General features: G+C 38.4%; 1 protein-coding gene across 1 annotated transcript; it reads right to left on the bottom strand.

The window, feature by feature from the left end:
• Window positions 1-307: 307 nt before the first annotated feature.
• cct5 (chaperonin containing TCP1, subunit 5 (epsilon)) lies at window positions 308-19,182 on the bottom strand. Its single transcript, XM_059972524.1, has 11 exons — window positions 18,929-19,182; window positions 16,163-16,223; window positions 12,026-12,190; window positions 11,648-11,846; window positions 10,599-10,791; window positions 10,229-10,378; window positions 10,024-10,143; window positions 9,755-9,940; window positions 4,250-4,387; window positions 3,897-4,077; window positions 308-582 (listed from the first exon to the last, which is right to left on the bottom strand). The coding sequence occupies exons 1-11, from the start codon at window positions 19,031-19,033 to the stop codon at window positions 455-457; spliced, it is 1,626 nt and encodes a 541-aa protein (XP_059828507.1). The 5' UTR covers window positions 19,034-19,182; the 3' UTR covers window positions 308-454.
• Window positions 19,183-19,436: the final 254 nt, after the last annotated feature.

A 19,436-nucleotide genomic window follows, 5' to 3' on the forward strand; every position in this document is an offset into this window, starting at 1 on the left:
ACTTATTGTTAATTTCATATGAGAGTAAACACAGATCACCTTCATGAGATTTGACCGGCTGCAGTTGTTGCATTATTTGCTTGACATCTTTTACTTTAAAAATCAAGCAATGGCTGCCAAATCCAAGGGTAAAAGTTACAACTTTTGTCTCCATTTAGCCACATAAGTGCAAGATATGTGAAAGCATTTGATAGATGGTAACCATGCCAGAACTCAGTTCACTTTGATATACTGCAAAATATCTGCTACCATATTACACAAGCAGAAAATGAAACCATTAATATACTCAAGAACTAAGTGAAACATCTGAAGATGTTACGAATGCTTTTATTTGGTTCTTTCAAACAATACCAGTAGCTTACAGTATTATGCAAAAATAAATAACTGATCAACAAATGGAGGTCACCAATCACGGCAAATCCTGCCACTTTGCTGCCAGCAGAGGAAAACATGTCTATTCCTGCATTTCTCCTGGGCATCGAATGTCATCAATTTTCAGTATCATTTTCACTACTTGGGTAGCCAAAGAAATTTGCTGTTTCTTTCCAATTAGAGTCTCTATGACATGCTGTTTTTTCATGTCTAAAACAAATAGTAAAACAATTAGTGGATTGAGTAAAATCAATGTTGCAAAGAAAGTATTGAAAATAAACATTAAATCTCTCAATTTCACTATTCAACTTTATACATTAATCTGTAAAGTCATTTAATGCTATTTGGAAATGAGATTATGCATCAACCCGAGATGATGCAGATCTTCCCTCACCCACACTTTTTTTTGAGACAGTAGTGTTTAGTATTAGATATTCTAGCCATGGTTGCCCACAATATGGCACTTGTATTTGAAATTCACTATGAATCAAAGTCTTAACTTAATTTTTCTCTGCCAACTATCTCTCTCCATCCATCCATTCCTAAATTAAAAGTTGTACTTTTCATGGAAAAAAATAAACTTTTATTAAAGCTTAAATTGAAAAGTTATACATGGACCAAGCCTATAGCTTATTCAAGAGTCTAAATGAAATACACACAAAATGCTGGAGGAACTCAACAAGAGCCAGGCCGCATCTATGGAAAGGAATAAACAGCCAACGTTGAGGCCAAGACCATTCTGCAGAACTGGAAAGGGAGCAGAAGCCACAGTACAGTCTGGGGGGGGGGGGGGGGGGAAAGAAAGGTGAGGGTGGAGGAGAAAGTAGATGGGTGGGGGGGGGGAATGAGGGAACGAAGTAAGAAGCTGGATAGGGATAGATGAAATAAAAAAAGGTTAAAGAAGGAAGAGTCTGTTAGGAGAGAACAGAGGAAGATAGGGAAGGAGGAGGGAGAACCAGAAGATGGGGAGGTAAGGAGTGCGAAGGTAACCATAATGGGGAATGGAAAATGAGGAGGGAGAAGGAAGAGATTACTGGAAGTTGGAGAAATTGATGTTCATACCATCAGGTTGAAGTCTACCCAGATGGAATATGAGGTATTACTTCTCCAATTTGTTTGGTCTCATAGCAGTAGAGAAGGGCATAGAGACATGTCAGAATGTGAAGTAGAATCTGCTGGCAGAATCTCTTGTGTTTTGAGTCTAAGTAAATGCTTGTATTGCAAAATAAAAGCAAAACTAACACTAAATAAATACAAAATAAGCCTTCTCTCGGATCAACATACTGAAGTTTGAAATACGTCAAGATCACAGCCATAACTAATGCCCTGTAATACAGTCAAAACTAAAGGCAGACGTGGTCTCTGGTTCAGAATGTGGTTCATAAATCAGCAATGTGTCAAAGTTGCTGGTTTAAAAAAGAGGCCCTGTCAAATATTTCAGATAAACAAAAGATCCCAAGACACCATTTTAAAGAGGATAGTTAACCCAGTATTTATCCCAACATCAACATCCCAAAGAGTATATGGACACATGTTCGTGGAAGCATATAGTATGCATATTGCATGGTTTGGTTTTTAGAGTAACTATACCTGAAACACTTTGTTCACTATCTCAAGCTGTGAAATTATTGTGGTTTTCTTGAACCAAGAGGTGGTGCGCAAGGTCAATGTAAATGAACTGTAACCCATTTTCCATTACAGGAAAGTCTATTTGTTAATAAATCAAACCAATACAAATAAATTTACTGACAATCCTGTCTCTTATCATAGTTTCTATGTTATTTTAAACAGTTCCAATTACTCAGTTTTTTTTTGCATGCCAATGCACCGTGAAGCTGATATTTCAGGAAAAGCATTTCATCACTGGCTGTCCTCAAACTTAAAATGCATTTTTAACTTCCCTTTATCTAAAGAACACAACTATGTTGGTTATCAACTACTGTCTATGTTTATAGCAACTATATTGGCAAGTTCAAGTTTGTCATTCAACTATATAGAGCCTTGGAAATAGTATTCAGCCCCCAACTCATTGTTCACATAAATGAGTATTACAACCAAGAATTATGATCAATTTAATTGAGATTTTTGTGAATCATAAGCTCCTTTTTTTACTCTTCCATAAACACCTTTATTGTGCAAGGCCTTAAAAGATTCTGGAGCTATGAACTTCATCTCCAGCTGCAGCCACTGACTTGTGCAGCTCACTGAGTGACTGTTGGTGCTACAGTAGCTTCTTATAAGTACAAATCGTCCCTAGCAACTAAATTCAGAGGGGAGGTGGCAGTGCAGCTGTGGTTTCGTTTCCTTTTTCACAATGGACTGGACTGAGCTGAGGTATGTGCAGTGCCTTTGAATTGTCCTGTACTCTTCCTCAGATTTGTGGTTATTTTTTCTCTGACTGATCTTGAATGCTCTTTTGTCTTCATTTTGGTTTAGTCTTTTGAAAATCTACCATGCAGTTATACCTTAGAGAGAGGGGTACTTATTCTTATAAATTTACTGAAGACAGGTGATCCTCTAATTTTCTAAATCAACAAATTGGGTGAGTTGGTAAAGTAATACCTGTATATTGCAGCTAAAGAAATTTAGTGTAGTAAATACAAAATATAAATTTTACTTTGAACTTTACAGAAGGGATGAATACTCTTCCAGTCTCTCAATTTTGGGTTTTAATTGTTAGTTAATTGTTTACTAAATTAACAAATTTAAATTGTTAATTTGGAATATTTTTGATTTGCCATGATGCACAATGTTTTGTAGATTAGCTCAAAAGAATCCTAATTCAATATATTTTAAATTTAGAAAATGAGACAGTAAAATGGGAGAATAGTTGTGGAGGGTGAATAGGCACAGTAGGGGGATATTTATTCTTGCACTTTTTTGACACCTAACATATCCACCACCTGCTTATCCCAGTCACCCCATTGTCTTAGATCAGATGGCCGGCCAAACATAAAGCCAGAATCTGCTGTATTTAAACACTAGGAAATCTGAACTCTATTCTCCTTTTCCACTTATCTCAGTAAGCAACATCTCAGACTGATTAAAGAGTAAACAACCTTGTACCCAATTCATTCCTGGACTGTGCTTCAGACTTGCCCTATCATAAAAAACACCTACATTCAGGCCTAATATTGCCAATCTCAACTTCTGCCTCATCCATTTACTTTTTGGGACAGACTATCTAGAAATAACAACATTCCAGGCTTTCTTCCCATCTTTCATCCTCCATCAACTACTACTACGTCGACTCAGGCCTAGGGGAACCACAGCCATCAACCAGGTCACCTGAAATTCAGACTTTAATACATTATTTAGTTTTTCTTCCCTAATATATTGCCTTTAAAGATTCAAGTAATTATCCTTGTAAAAGGTTCTGAATAAATTTAAATCGTTGCAGCTTCAGTAGAGAAATACCTCAATACAAAATAGCACAAAAGCAAATAAGGTATACTTAATACTGGCTAAATTGCAAGCTATTTAACTATACAATGTTGTTTTAAAAGGACGGATAAGTTACCTACCATTTGTTTCCTTGTGTAAGCAATCTATACCCAGTGCAAAGTTGTTCTCCTTCACCTGTCTAGCTCGAACTTCTGTCATTGTCTGGATCGGATTGTAACCACTGTTTTCTGCTAGTGACATTGGAATGACTTCTAGGGCATCAGCAAAAGCTCTCATTGCATACTGTTCTAAAGTAGGGCACTGTACAGCAAAGTAGAAAATAAAAATACTGAAACATAACTACTAATCAAAAGTAACAAACATAATGACCACAATAGTAGCATCTCTCCCCAAATTACTCAGCTTGAAGATAATTTAGCAAATATCCCAAAACATTCAAAAGGCTCCACATTATTTTAAATTAGTATTTTACCTTGTCAGCTGCCTCATTAACAGCCAAAGCACAAGCAATCTCTGCAGCACCTCCACCATATACAACACGATTATCTTTCACAAGGTTTCGAATTACACACAAGGCATCATGAAGTGCTCTTTTTGCCTCTTCAATTATCTGGAACAAATTTTAACAGTTATTAAACACAAGTATAAGCAAATACTGAAACTTAGTAAACATCAATACTGATTGATAATTAAGTGATTTAAATATTAAAACACATTACAGGCTGTCCCCAAGTTACGAACGTTCGACTTAAGGACAACTTGTACTTACGAACGGCCTGCCATAAAGCCTATTACATTGAAAATCCGAGTTACTGTAAATACAGTACAATGGATCATAGTAACGAATGCACACACTACATTGTGACACTCATGAAAACAATGCGCTGCTTCAGCAGTTCGCCGCCTTGTGGAAAGCTGTGCTCCCATTTTAAGTCGGATCACGTTGCCGCTGACACTGTGTTGAGTGTGTGACTTTGTATTTGGCTTAAATTTTTCTCGTAATTACCCTTGTAACCATATCTTTAAAGCGTAAATCTGATGCAAGTGTTGGTGATGCATCAAAGAAAAGGAAAACGATCACGATTGGGGAAAAAAAATGGAAATAATAAAGCAATCGGAAAGAGGTGAGACGCCATCGGTCATTGGAAAAGCATTAGGCTACAGTCGGTCAACTATTGGAACAATTTTAAAGGATAAAGTGAGGATAATGGAGCATGTGAAAGGCCCTACCCAGATGAAAGCTAAAATTATTACCAAGCAACGCAGTGGTTTGATTATTGAAATGGAAAGGCTTATTGTTAATTTGGTTAGACGATCAAAGTCAGCATAATATTCCTATTAGCCTTACTTTACTGAAAGGCTTGAAGCCTTTTCCATGATTTAACAGCTGCACATACAGCAAGTGAAGGTGCTTGTGATGAAGAATTTGCTGCAGGTAGGGGTTGGTTCAATCGTTTCAAAATTAGGGCAAATTTACATAATATTTAAGTGCATGGTGAAGCTCTGAGTGCCGATTTAAGTGCTGCGAGTGATTTTCCTGAAATGCTTTTAAAAAATTGAGGGGGGAGGTTATTTGCCAGACCAAATATTTAATGTAGACAAAACTGGCTTATTTTGGAAAAAAAATGCCTGAAAGGACCGACATTTCGTAAGAGGAAAAAAGTGCACCAGGACATAAGGCATCAAAGGATAGGCTAACGTTATTGCTTAGGGGTAACGCATCCAGGGATTTCAAGTTCAAGCTTTTGCTTGTGTATCGCTCCCTAATTCCAAGTGCACTTCGCCATATCATCAAGGCATTTCTTCCTGTTATTTGGAAGGCAAATTCAAAGGCTTGGGTTACAGTTGCCATCTTTGAAGATTGGTTCTTGAACCATTTTGTTCCTGCTGTTGAACGTTATTGCTTGGCCAAGATTCTCCTTGTGCTTGACAACGCACCCGGATATCCAAGCGCTTTAGATGACTTTCACCCCAATGTAAAAGTCATATTTTTATCCCCCAACACCACATCGCTACTTCAGCCCATGGATCAGGGAGTCATAGCCTCCTTGAAGGCATATTATTTAAGGCGGACCTTCTCACGAGCAGTCAGGGCTACCCAAGATGATGTGATGAGCTTAAGGGAGTTCTGGAGGGATTATAACATCTATGATGCCATCAAAAATATTGCTGATTCTTGGGATGAAGTGAAGCAGTCAAATATGAAAAGAGTGTGGTTTAAATTGTGCCCCTAGTTTACGCAAGCTTCTCAGGGATTTACAGCTGATTACATCGCCGAAGCCAGGCAAGCTGTGGTTGATATTGGAAATGAACTGCAGTTAGACATCAGTGAAAATGATGTCGTAGAGTTGATCGACTCCCATGCCGAAGAACTGACCAATGAAGACCTTATGGAACTAGAGCAGCAGATGACAGCATTTGAGAAAAAAGACTGACCTAGGAACACCGGAACCGAAAAAGTTTGCGACCAAAAGGTTAGCTGAAGCCTTTTGTCTCATTGAAGCAGGGATGGCAAAGTTAGAGGAGCAAGATCCTAATACAGAGGTTCACCAAAGTTTACTGTGCAGTTACCGAGAACCTCAGCTGCTACAAGGCCATTTATGACAAAAAAAAAAGAAAAGCCGTGTACAAACCTCCCTTGATGCCTACTTCAAGAAATTGACTCCAGTCGTAAACCTGCCCTCTCCAGCAGCAGAATTAAAACCTGACTCTCTAGCATCTGGTCCATCATAATGTTACCTCACAAATGTCCCTTCCGGTATGCAAAACATCGATGCTACCATATGTAGTTACTTTTATTATTACAGTATTATGTACAGTACTGTATTATGTTTAAGATGTTTTAGTGTACGTATTTGGGTCAGCACCGCCCCCACGTCCCATTTAACCTGTTGCAGTATGGTGGATTTTAGGACCTGGGGCAGCTCAGGTCGCGTCACCTGCGGTGTACAGTACGTACTGTTCTGTATCTGTTCCATTGACGGAAAACGATCACAGATGAAAATACTGTAAGGTGGAAATAATGAAGCAATTGTTGAGAGGTGAGATGCATTTGGTCATTGGAAAAGTGTTAGGCTGCAGTCGGTCACCAATTGGAACAATTTTAAAAGATAAAGTGAAAATAATGGAGTATGTGAAAGGCCCTGCCCTGATGAAAGCTACGCAACTTAGTGGTTTAATTATTGAAATACATACTGTACATTTCTTGTGTTTTATATGCATAGAAAAGGTAAAATATATACTATATACCAAGACAAACGTTTGACTGACACTAAATAATACCAGATGTACCTATTCCGACTTGCGTACAAATCCGACTTAAAGACGGACTCAAGAACTGAATTCATACGTAACCCGGGGACTGCCTGTACCAAAATCTCTAAAGAAATACTGCATAATGCACATTCATTTATATTCTGTTCTATGTTCAAATGCCAACAACACAACTCTAAGCTGATATATTATTGTTCCAATCTTGAAATAGGGTACAAAGACAGTTACCTGTTCATTATAAAAATGAGAAAAATAAACTTTAAGACCATAACAATAGATAGTTAAAATACTAAAAATCAACCAAGCTGGGAACTGGTTTGTCTCAGTAGGCAAACTTTATATATTCAATTAAAACAAAATGACATTAAAAAAAACCCATACCCATTATATTTGTCAATTAGGTACCATATTCTAGAATCTATTATCTACATAGAAAACCCAGCCAAACAAAAAAAAAGCAAGAAAATCTTCCAGCAAGATGGTGCCAGTGACCAATGGCGACATCTCGCAGACAGCTTACAAAACTACTGGATACTCTTCTTCTCTGGGATCCTTGCAGCCTGTAATTCCCTTTTAAGAATGTATTTTTGAGCTGACTCAATGATCTAGATGCTTCTCTGATCTCCTGGGGGATCTGGCATGGAGTGCAACTGTGGTCAGCTCCATTACCCTGCGCTGGTTAAAAGGCTGAGCTAGATTAAAATCTATGAGGACAAGAGCATAAAATGAACAGGTGTTCAGTGCCGCCTGCCTGCATTTGGCCACTCTCTCACTCGCAGCTGGCAGTGAAGGGTGCAGGAGCCTTGGGCCTCAAACTGCAAGGTTCGATCACTTCAGTGGCTGGTGGCTGTGGGCTCTACGGTTTGATGTTTATGTTGTAATTCATTTGCTTCTTGTGTGACTTGTTCTTTTTTCCATGTGCCTGATGGTCTTTTTGTGTGGGGGGGTTTTAAAAACTGGTTCTATCGTTTTTTTTTGTTTTGTGGCTGTCTGCAAGAAGAACCTCAAGGTTGTATACATGCTTTGATAATGTATTTTGAACATTGATAATTATTTTGTTCAAACCAAACAAGAAAAGTCATCTTAAAACTCAAACCTTCTAACATCTTTCCCCCCTCCCGATCCTTCATAAGATCTTGAGGCCGTTTCCTTTGTTAACAAATAAATTCAAATTGTTGTAGCTTTAATTGACATACATCTCAATAAAAATGTTCATTTATTTCTGATTTTAGTTTATTACAGATTATGTCTGATGAAAGCTGAAAGTACTGAACACCTGAAATCTTCCACTCAGGAGATTGGATGCTAAAGCACTGGAGCTATTTAAAGAGTAAGCATATTTTTGAATATGAAATTATTGAGGACTATGAGGTACCAATGCAGAATAAAAATAAAAGCTTGTGATATTTCAGTCATGATCATAATTAACAGATGGCCACCTGAACACACATTTTCATGTGTTCTGTACATTCACATGTAATAAATCAAAACATCGCCAGATCTCAAGTTCAATATCCAGATAATGTCACTGACTTTCAGTCTGCATACATAAGTGGGATTGCTGACATTCTAGATGTCAGATGGAATGTAGAGGTAACAGAAAAAAGAAAACATAAGTCATAAATTATGATTGCAGTCATGATTCATTTACACAAACCCTGATAGTTATAAATGTGCAGTTGCACCATTCATTTAGATAAAGATCATAATATAATAATCCTAACAATAAACCTAACCAAATAATGAAAGAAGGTTGAGGAATGGGAAGTGTATTATTGTTCCTCTTTGGTCATAATAATGTAATAAGCCCATTATTATAAAAATGTAAGCATATTAAAAAGTTTTAAACTAAATTTTGATAGACACTTGAACCTGGAGGAAATGTCAATGCATATGAAAACTAGAGAAAAGGGTGACTGAAGGTAGAGTGCATGAAGAGCATGAGGATAGAAAGTGGCTTCTTCTACAATAAAAAGGATCAAAGAACATCATGGAAAAAACAGTAGTTTAAGTGGGGAAAAATGCATTGCCAGGCAAACAAAAAATAGCTGGTAGCTTTAGAAACTGGAGTTTTTAAAAACAAAGTATCAAAGTTAGGCAAGGGAAAAGGGTAAGCAAATGATAAACTTTTGGGAGATTCACCTGAATGGGAAAAAAACTGATCTCCAGCAAGTTGTGGTTTATGGGAACAGATCTGCAATTCCTTGAAGTCTTTAAATTAAACCTTGGTTGAGGGCACATAGAGCAGGGAGGCAAGAGTCTAAAAGCACAGATTTAGTAATTTCTAAAAACAAAACAAACTTGTAGCTTCACTTCTAGTTAAATTTAATGTTAAGTAAATCAACAGTGTTGGATGAGCAATACAAAGTGTACCAGCATCGGATATTCTGAAAGCCAAATTTAATAAATAACTGGGATAATTGTGGTAGATAGATTTGAAACTCTTCAAATTTGAGTAGAGGTGTGAAGACATAAGATTGCAATTTAGTTGAACTTATTACCAAAATTGCTTCACTGATTCCTCAAAGCAAAAAAGTTTTGATCAAAATAAAATTTCCTAATCTACAATGTTAGCTATTGTAATTACTACCTTGATTAACGTCTAATAAGAAACAAAGATACATAGCTAACTGATGTGAGAAAGTCAACATTTGACCTCAAAGGCTTACTTCAAATTTAGTGTTCAAAGAGATACCACACATACCATTTTGTTTCCACCTCTGATGAAGATGGTTACTGCCCTGGAATTATGGCATTCTTCAATCACAAGCATCCTATCCTTGGTAGTTCCAAAAGATAGTTCTTTGACGATACCAGCACTGCCAAGTTTTTCAGGCGTGAGTTCTGAAAACCGAGGAACAATGCGCCCTCCAGTGGCAATAGCAATAAGCTGAAAGACAAATACAGTACATCTATAGTAATCTGGATCTGCACTTAATTCCCTAAACTAAAATGTGATGCACTTGAACTCACCTCAATTTCAGGCCCACCAACCCAACGTATTGCTGGAAGCTTATTCTGAAGAAGCAAATGGTTTGCTTCATCATCAAACCCCCACTGGCAAATAGCTAGATTGGCACCAGTACTTTTTACCTTGAAAATAAAATACAAAGCCAATAATTAGTCTCTATAAGACTGTAAGCAAATTTGTTGTCTTATCAGGGATGCATTTACTGACCTGATTGATCATTTCTGCAAATTTATCCTTTTCATATTTTTGCAAGGCCTTGTAATCTTCTACTGAAGTCACATCAAGCTTATGCTTGGTTTTTGGTTTTGGTGGTTCAAAGGGACATGTCAAAATTGCAAGCTTTGCATCTTTTACCTCCTAAAAATATTTAAAAATCATTGTATTTAGAAATCTTACTGTTGTAGAAATTTTGGCAGCAAAGTATGTTGTTGTTTAACAGGACAATTTTAAACTACAAGGCACACCAGTTCTGATGTATTCCTGGCAAAAAGAGATGGCAATAAAATCGGCAATTTGTTACGCAAACATGAGGCAACTATACTTCATAACTAACTTGTCAGCAATGCAAAAGTCCTACCTTGGGCATTTGTGGATGGCTGAATTCTTTGTCCACCACAACTCCTTTAATTAACTGCGTGTCCTCAAGCTTTCCACCAACTTTACCTTCCACTTTCATCAGCTCAAAATCTACATCCTTTCGCTCCATATCAGCAACAGTTAGAACAGCGTCCACAGCTATTTCTGCCATCTGTCTATGGCATCGATTAATGCTGTACAAATGTAGAAAACTCTCTTTGAGTATAAGAAGAATGCAAGGTGGAGTTATACAATTCAACTGCTCAGTTCGGACATTTACTTTTGAGTAAGTCACAAATTGATAACTATTAGGGCACTAAGTTGGAACAGATTCTGTACCATTTTTGATCAGAGCATATTCATTTCAAAATAGCTATCCGGAATAGAATATTGAAATGATTCCCTTGGATAGAACAGTCACTATGGCAAAGTAAAAATAATTCCTGCCTCTTATGAACTTTAAGGCAGTTTCTCAATGTAGACATTGCTGATAGAGTGAGTATTTACTGTCCACCCTAACAATCCTGGGGATGGTAGTGTGAAATAACAACCACAAGTTTTTCTGGAAATGGCTTGGATAAGGAGTTCCAAGACGTAGACCCAACAACAATGAATGAACAGCAAGGCATTTCTAGATCAGGATGGTAAATGACATGGAGGAGTGCAGGTGGTTGTATTCCCAATCATCAGCTACCCTCATCCTTTTTGGGAACATGACTCAGATGTAGAAGATGCTGTCAAAGTGGCCTGAATGGGTAAATGAAATGGATTTTGTATATTGCATGTTGCAGCCACAGTGCAACAAATCTTTAACACAAGAGATTCTACAGATGCTGGAAGTCCGGAGTAGCACACACAAACTGGAGGAACTCATCTGGTCAGGCAGCATTTATGGAAAGGAATAATCAGTTGACATTTTGGGCTGAGACCCTTTGCGTTATGGAAAACTGTGATGAGACTCATTGTCTAGCCACACAATCCCTCCTTTAATGTGGGGGTTGCCTGTACAATCATTTAATTTCCTAAGCAATAAAAGCAATTTATACTCACACTTTAGAGCCAAGTGAAGTCATAGCTGTTTGAATAAGGGGTTCTTTGTTGTTTGGATCTACAGGAAATTTGTCACTGATCTTGTCCAGTTGTTCGATAGCAATGCGAGCAGCCAATTCATAACCATCAGCTATGCGAATTGGATGAATACCACGATCCAGTAATTGTTCAGCTTGTTCCAACAAGGCACCAGCGAGAACTGAAAAATATTGTCCATTTTAAGATTTCAAATGTGTAATTCATACAGGTGAATTCTCAATGCATTATCATTTGGCCTGGATAATAATTCATATGAAGTATTTTGCAGATGACTAAAGTTTTGAAAACTCCAAATATTATTACTATACAAAACTAATTAAAACCAGATATACAACTTACCTACCACACCCGTGGTACCATCACCAATTTCATCATCCTGAGACTTAGAAAGCTCCACCATTAATTTAGCAACTTGATGCTCTACATCCATCATACTTAGAATAGTAGCACCATCATTGGTGACTGTCACTTCTCCATCCTTGTCCACCATCATTTTATCAAGCCCTGAAATGGAAATAAACCAAGTGCATGATTTGTTTCAAAAGCCACAAGTTCATTTTATTGAGTCAACATTGATCATCACTTAATGTATGACAATTCTTCATTTTGATGAAGCAGGTGTGTTTCCAAGCTATACATGACAGCCATCTAATGTCATTTGTCTCAATTTGCTGCAAAACACCATTATGTTGAACTGCACAAGGTCAACAAAGAAGTTTCAAAACCCAAAAAGAACCTTTATATACCAATACAAAAGGTTTTAAAGTTTAATTAGAGACTTGTATACAGCTTAAAGACTTAAGGTCATTACTACTTATGATATTCCAAAAAAATAGTCTTTTGACAATTAGGCAAACTGGAAAATACAAACCCCATTTCCAAAAAAAGTTGGGATATTTTCCAAAATGCAATAAAAACAAAAATCTATGATATGTTAATTCACGTGAACCCTTATTTAACTGACAAAACCGGACTACAGAGCGCACCTGATTAAAAGCCGCACGCTCTAATTTTAGAAAGAAAATCAATTTTGTAATTGTACGGGCCGCACCGGATTTTAAGCCGCAGGTGTCCCATGTTGTAATATGAGATATTTACACAGAAAGATATTACACGTGAGGATTTTTTAACTTTTAATTAAATCTGTATGGTAACATAAACAAATACATATTGCAAATGCTTTTTTTCAAACACTGCCTGTAACACAGCTACTTTTAAATATACATACGTATCGGTAACACACAAATTACGTTGCGTATACTTTTTTACTGAACAGTGCACGAACAGCATTCCAGTATCTCCTAACGACTGGTAAAAAAAATACTGCAGCCTACCAGGAAAAGTTATTGATCGCCTTCTTCATCTTCCTCCGCTATCTTTGTTTGAGTGAATGTGCGGAAGTTAGCAAGTTTTTCCTCGTGGTCGGGAGGGAGCTGCTGACACAGAGTCATGCGTACCCTGACGGACAGGCCTTTTCGTCTCATAAATCTAAAACACCACGATGGCCCACCTCTAAGATCTTCGATTTTCATTTTGGTGGCGATTGCTTTAGCCTTCAGTCTGATCTGCACGGTGGAAACACTGCGGCCGCCTTCTCTCTGTGTGTTAACCCAGTCTTCAAGAAAGTTTTCAAGTTCGGGCCATCTGCTATGATTACCTCTGAAAGCTTTTGTCGTATTTTTGCATTGACTCAGTTCTTCACGCTGGTGTCTCCACCGTCTCACCATCAATTCATTTATGCCAAGATTATGTGCAGCAGCTCGATTTCCTTCTTCAACCACCAGATTGATCGCCTTTAACTTAAAAGCTGCATCATATGCTTTTCTTCGAGTGTTTTCCATGTTGATGAGGGTGAGTACAAATGACTAATTTACAATAATTTAATTGTGAAAGTGCGCTTGATTTATCATACAATTTCATTGGACCTCTGTGAACTACTCATCAATTTTATTGGTCTACTGTTACGAGGCAAAATGTTTTTGGCGGCATGAAAAAAAGACATGCATTAGCCGCACCGTAGTATAGGCCGCAGTGTTCAATGCGTGGGGAAAAAGTAGCGGCTTATAGTCCAGAATTTATGGTACAAAGAAAAGATTTTCAATGGTTTTACTGACCAACTTAATTGTATTTTGTAAATATACACAAATTTAGAATTTGACGGCTGCAACACACTCAACAAAAGTTGGGACAGAGTTAAAATAAGATTGAATAGTGCAGAGAATATTCAAGTAACACCGGTTTGGAAGACTCTGCATTAAGCAGGCTAATTTGTAGCAGGTGAGGTATCATGACTGGGTATAAAAGTAGCGTCCATCAAAGGCTCAGTCTCTGCAAGCATGGATGGTCATGGCTCACCCCTCTGTGCCAAAACTCGTGAGAGAATTGTTAGTCAGTTCAAAAGGAACGTTTCCCAATGCAAGATTGCAGAGAATTTAGGTCTTTCAACATTCAGAGAATTCAGAGACATCTCAGTGCGTAAAGGGCAAGGTCGGAAACCACTGTTGAATGCGCGTGATCTTCAAACCCTTAGGCGGCACTGCCTAAGAAACCGTCATGCTACTGTGACAATTATAGCCACCTGGGCTCGGGAGTACTTCGGAAAACCATCGTCACTTAACACAGTCCGTCGCTGCATCCAGAAATGCAACTTGAAACTGTATTACGCAAGGAGGAAGCCATACATCAACTCTATGCAGAAACGCCGGCGAGTTCTCTGGGTCCGAGCTCTTCTCAGATGGACCGAAAGACTGTGGAACCGTGTGCTGTGGTCAGATCGAGTCCACATTTCAGCTAGTTTTCAGAAAAAACGGGCGTCGAGTTCTCTGTGCCAAAGATGAAAATGACCATTCTGATTGTTATCAGCGAAAGGTGCAAAAGCCAGCATCTGTGGTGGTATGGGGGGTGCATCAGTGCTCACAGCATGGGTGAGTTGCATGTATGTAAAGGTACCATTGACTCTGAGGCATATATTAGGATTTTAGAGAGACATATGTTGCCATCAAGGCAACGTCTCTTCCCGGGAAGTCCATGCTTATTTCAGCAGGTCAATGCCAGACCACATTCTGCACAGGCTACAACAGTGTGGCTTTGTCGACACAGTGCGTGTGCTTGACTGGCCTGCTGCCAGTCCAGATCTATCTCCTATTGAAAATGTATGGCGCATCATGAAGAGGAGAATCAGACAACGGAGACCACGGACTGTTGAGCAGCTGAAGTCTTATATGAAGCAAGAAAGGACAAAATTTCCAGTTACAAATCTACTACAATTAGTATCCTCAGTTCCAAAACGATTAAAAAATGTTAAGGTGATGTAACACAATGGTAAACATGCCTCTGTCCCAACTTTTGTTGAGTGTGTTGCAGCTATCAAATTCTAAATTTGTGTATATTTACAAAATACAATTAAGTTGGCCAGTAAAACTATTGAAAATGTTTTCTTTGTACTTTTGTCAGTTAAATAAAGGTTCACTTGAATTAATATATCACAGATTTTTGTTTTTATTACATTTTGGAAAATATCCCAACTTTTCTGGGAATGGGGTTTGTATATGTTTTCTAAAAAGCTGCAATCCATCAAATAAAAAAATAAAGTTATACAATGGAAACAACAACACACAAAATGCTGGTGGAACACAGCAGGCCAGGCAGTATCTATAGGGAGAAGCGCTGTCGACATTTTCGGCCCTAAACGTCGACAGCGCTTCTCCCTATAGATGTTGCCTGGCCTGCTGTGTTCCACCAGCATTTTGTGTGTTGTTGTTGTTTGAATTTCCAGCATCTTCAGATTTCCTTGTGTTTATACAATGGAATATTGATTTTTGTTTTATAACTAGAAGGATAAAATAGAAAGGGAATGATGTTTTCTTATGTATAATCTTTGGTAATAGGCACTACATCATAGGACATCAGCTTTGGAAATGCTAGTGTAGAATTTCACTAGTCATCAGGCACAAAGAATTAGCACATGAAAAGAAACTGACAGTTGATTTGGTGAGAATTTTTGAATAAATCATCACTGATAATTATGAAATTACAGAGCCTTCATTTAAACCTAGGTACATACGAACAATTTCTCACAGAGGGTGGCATATTTCTGTAATTCTCTTCCTTGAAGGGTTTTAGAAGCTAAATCTTGATGGCATTTAAAGAGGAAGTAGATAAGCCTTTGAAAGATCATAGAATTGAGTGCTCTGGAGAAATGATGCAGAATATCTATGATCATAATGAATGGTGAGAAAGGCTCAAGGCTCCAAGTTGTCTAATCCTGCTCCTATTTTCTTATAAAACTAATGTTAAACAACCAAGGAACATAGATAAGATTAAGATGAGTAGAATTCAGTTACAGATCTACAATGATCTCATAGAATTGAGACTACTCCTATAATCGAGAGTAAGATAGTATTACTTACACAAGAATTGAAATCATCTATCATCTCTTCATCAAAAATATTTGCCTGTTCTAAAACATGAGCTTACCCTTTGGTCCAAGAGATGTCCTCAGTGTATTTGACACTGCTTTTGCTGCCATAATATGTGACTGTAACAAAAGCAAAAAAATTAAAATTCCAAAATTTCAAAGGTCCAATTTAATGGCAAAGAAATGTATACAATATACATCCTGAAATACTTTGAACATTGAACATTGTTTTGAAATGTCATCCAGTGAACAAAACAAAAGCAGTACTTTTTATTATGTAGTTGCCCAGATCTTATAGTTATTACACTATCTTAAAGCAGTTCAAGCTAACATTTATGAGACTGACTGGAAAACCTTATTATAGTATAAAAAACTGTAAATGTTTAGCAGAATCCCCATGGCATAAAAGGCCACAAACCAAGTTTTGGTAAAAGGGATTAGTACTAAGAGGAAGAAGAATGGGTACTTGTTACACAATGTGCCACAGGGCCTGTTCCTGTGCTGTATAACTGTAAATATGCCAATCTTTCCTACATTTCAGCTGGATTGGGAAAATTGGTTCATAATACACAGGTGTATTTTGATAAGAATATTGCAAAATACCTTCAACACAGCGTATTGCACATTCAAAAAATTAAAAGCAATAGCTTTTTCAGGTTTTTTTGTAAATATATATCTGTAAATTAATATTAAACTGTCCCTTTTCTATTTTCTAATTATGATTTATAATTTAAATTTTGATTGTATTTAATTCGATTTGTACTTCCGGGAGCACGAAGCGCAGAATTAAATATCGCTGTGATACACTCTAGTATCAATTGTTTGGTGACAATAAAGTTAACTAATCCTAGCAGCAATTATTTTCAATATAGGGCAAATAAGTCTGCTTTTTTTTCCTTTTTCAATGACTTACAGAAATGGATTAGGTGTGGAGTCCAATTCTGGACACCTAATAATGGTAAGGATGTTAATAACCCAGAAAAGGTATACGAGTTAGTAAAATCTGAGACAGGGAACTTGATCCGTGTATTCAGAGTGGAGAACTTGGTTTATTTCAAATTAATCATCTGAAATGTTCATTCTCTCCTCCATAGATGCTAACTGATTAGAATAGGGTTTATTGTCATAGACAGGTGATGAAATTTGTTGTTTTCTGGTAAAAGTACAGAGCAAGACATAAAAATTACTGTTACAATAAATAAGTACTGCAAGGAAGGAATAGTGTGATAATGTTCATGGATCACTTGAAAATCTGATGGCAGAGGGTAAGAAGCTGTTCCTAAAACTTTGAGTGTGAATCTTCAGGATCCTCAATGGTGGATGGATGCCACTTTCTTGATGGAGCTGAGCCATTGGTCCCTCCATACCAGCCAGTGATACAACCCACTTGGTATTGGAATTTGAGTATTTTCAACATTGTGATTTTATTTTGTGATTTGTTTCTGAGGTTACGCTCCTTATTTAGAATGCTAAATTGCTTAATTGGGACAGGAGGCTTTTACCAAATGGGTTCTAACGAGTGTAAGTCGCATGATTTTTGTCACTGATAAGTCTGCTTTGCTCACTGTGGTTTCAAGCATTCAGGCTTGGAGATGCCAGAAACAGCTGGGAGTAAAAATGAAAATTCAGTGGATGCATTGTATTACTGCACTAGGTGTCTGTGCTGACTTTGTTCATTTAGTCAAAAGAGCATGACATGGATGAATTCCTCCATCAATAAGTATTAGGAACTAACACACAACTTTATAGTACTCCAGTAGTATTGGTAGTGTTCAAGTTTGTTCTGCATTTCATTTAAGTACATAATCTATTACTCAGTTTGTCTTTTTATACACTTTCTGTGAAATTTCAGCTAATTTGGGGCAGCCACTTAATTGGCCCAAAACATACTGGGCCCAATGTGTCCCATTTAACCAGAATTCACTGTATAACATTTTGGGCCTGGTAAGTGTTTCTTTAAATAAAATACCTGGAACTCATATCTGTAAGAGTGAACTGTGTATGCACTCAATGGAAAACAATTTACCACAGAAAAAGAATAAGACTGAATAAGATTTTATTCCAGCCAGAGCTCAGAGACTCGATGAACCAAATGACTTCATTCTCAGCCACAATAATCCTATGTTTATATGAATAAATGCAGTTAGACATGGCACCACACTGTTACCCCTCACTTCTGTACAGACTCCCACACAATTTTTCTCTCACACTGACCATTCTGCTGAATTATAGTACTCAAACTGTCCAGATCAGTGAGGGGAAGAAAGAATACATACGGCTGAGTACAATTGACTAAGGTTCCAGCCACTGCCCACCCACCCTTATCTTTTTGCCATTTTCAGGGCCTGCCTTAGCTCTCGTGGATTTTGATGTTTGTGAATGGTCTGTTCAATAATAGAATACATTTGCGAACTGGCGACTTTTCTCCTAATTCTTTATCTTTGCAATTTCCAGTAGCTTTATGTGTTTGACCTGCGCTGCCCCTCACGTCGTATAAAAGTGATAGTAAACCTGACTCCGACTGCCGAGCCCACCACATCCAGGGCGTCACCTGCTCTTCCCAATCGGGCCTAATGGCTCCCCTCTACATGCGCTGAATGAACGCCGGCTGAGGATAGAGCAGCGTGAGAGGGGGGGAACCCGAGACTGCATGAACCTGAGGACACAGTCTGCTGGAGGAACTCATTCCGATGCAGGAGGAGAAGTCACATTTCCTCTCCTACCCCGAGCCGCTGAGTGCCCAACCGCAGATTGTTCTTTGCCTTCACCGAAAGCACATGGGGGGTAACAGCGCACGGACATGCAACCGAACCCCGCCCGCTTACCTTCAGCGCCTCCAGCCCGGTCAGCCGGGTCTTACTGTCCTGGTCCTTGATGATGATGAAGGGCCGACCATATTCATCGAAAGCGAGCGTCCCGACGGCGGACATGTTGCGGATGGGGAGCCGGAGCAGCACGGCGAGGGAGGGCGGAGAGGCAGGCCGGGCTTCTGGAACCGTCTGCTGGGCGTACCACTGGAGCGGTCTGCGGGGGGGGGGGGATCAGCGCGACCCAAACACCACCCCGATCAAACACCCAGCACTTCCCACGGGGATGACTTCCACAACAACACCCTTATGGAAAATTTAATAACTGACGATCGAATTAATATTTCCAGTCAAAACGTAGCGGGTGAGCACAGTCACACTGGACTAGTCCGAGACTTTGTGGCATCGCGAGAACAGAGCAAATGGCGCTCCGCCCGCGGCTTCTTGTCACCGGACACAAAATAAAGTCAACTCTTCCGATAGGACGTGAATAACAATCTTATTGTGTGTGATAGCACGGTCAGGG

This window comes from Hypanus sabinus, chromosome 6 (genome assembly GCF_030144855.1).
Source record: "Hypanus sabinus isolate sHypSab1 chromosome 6, sHypSab1.hap1, whole genome shotgun sequence".
NCBI lineage: Eukaryota > Metazoa > Chordata > Chondrichthyes > Myliobatiformes > Dasyatidae > Hypanus > Hypanus sabinus.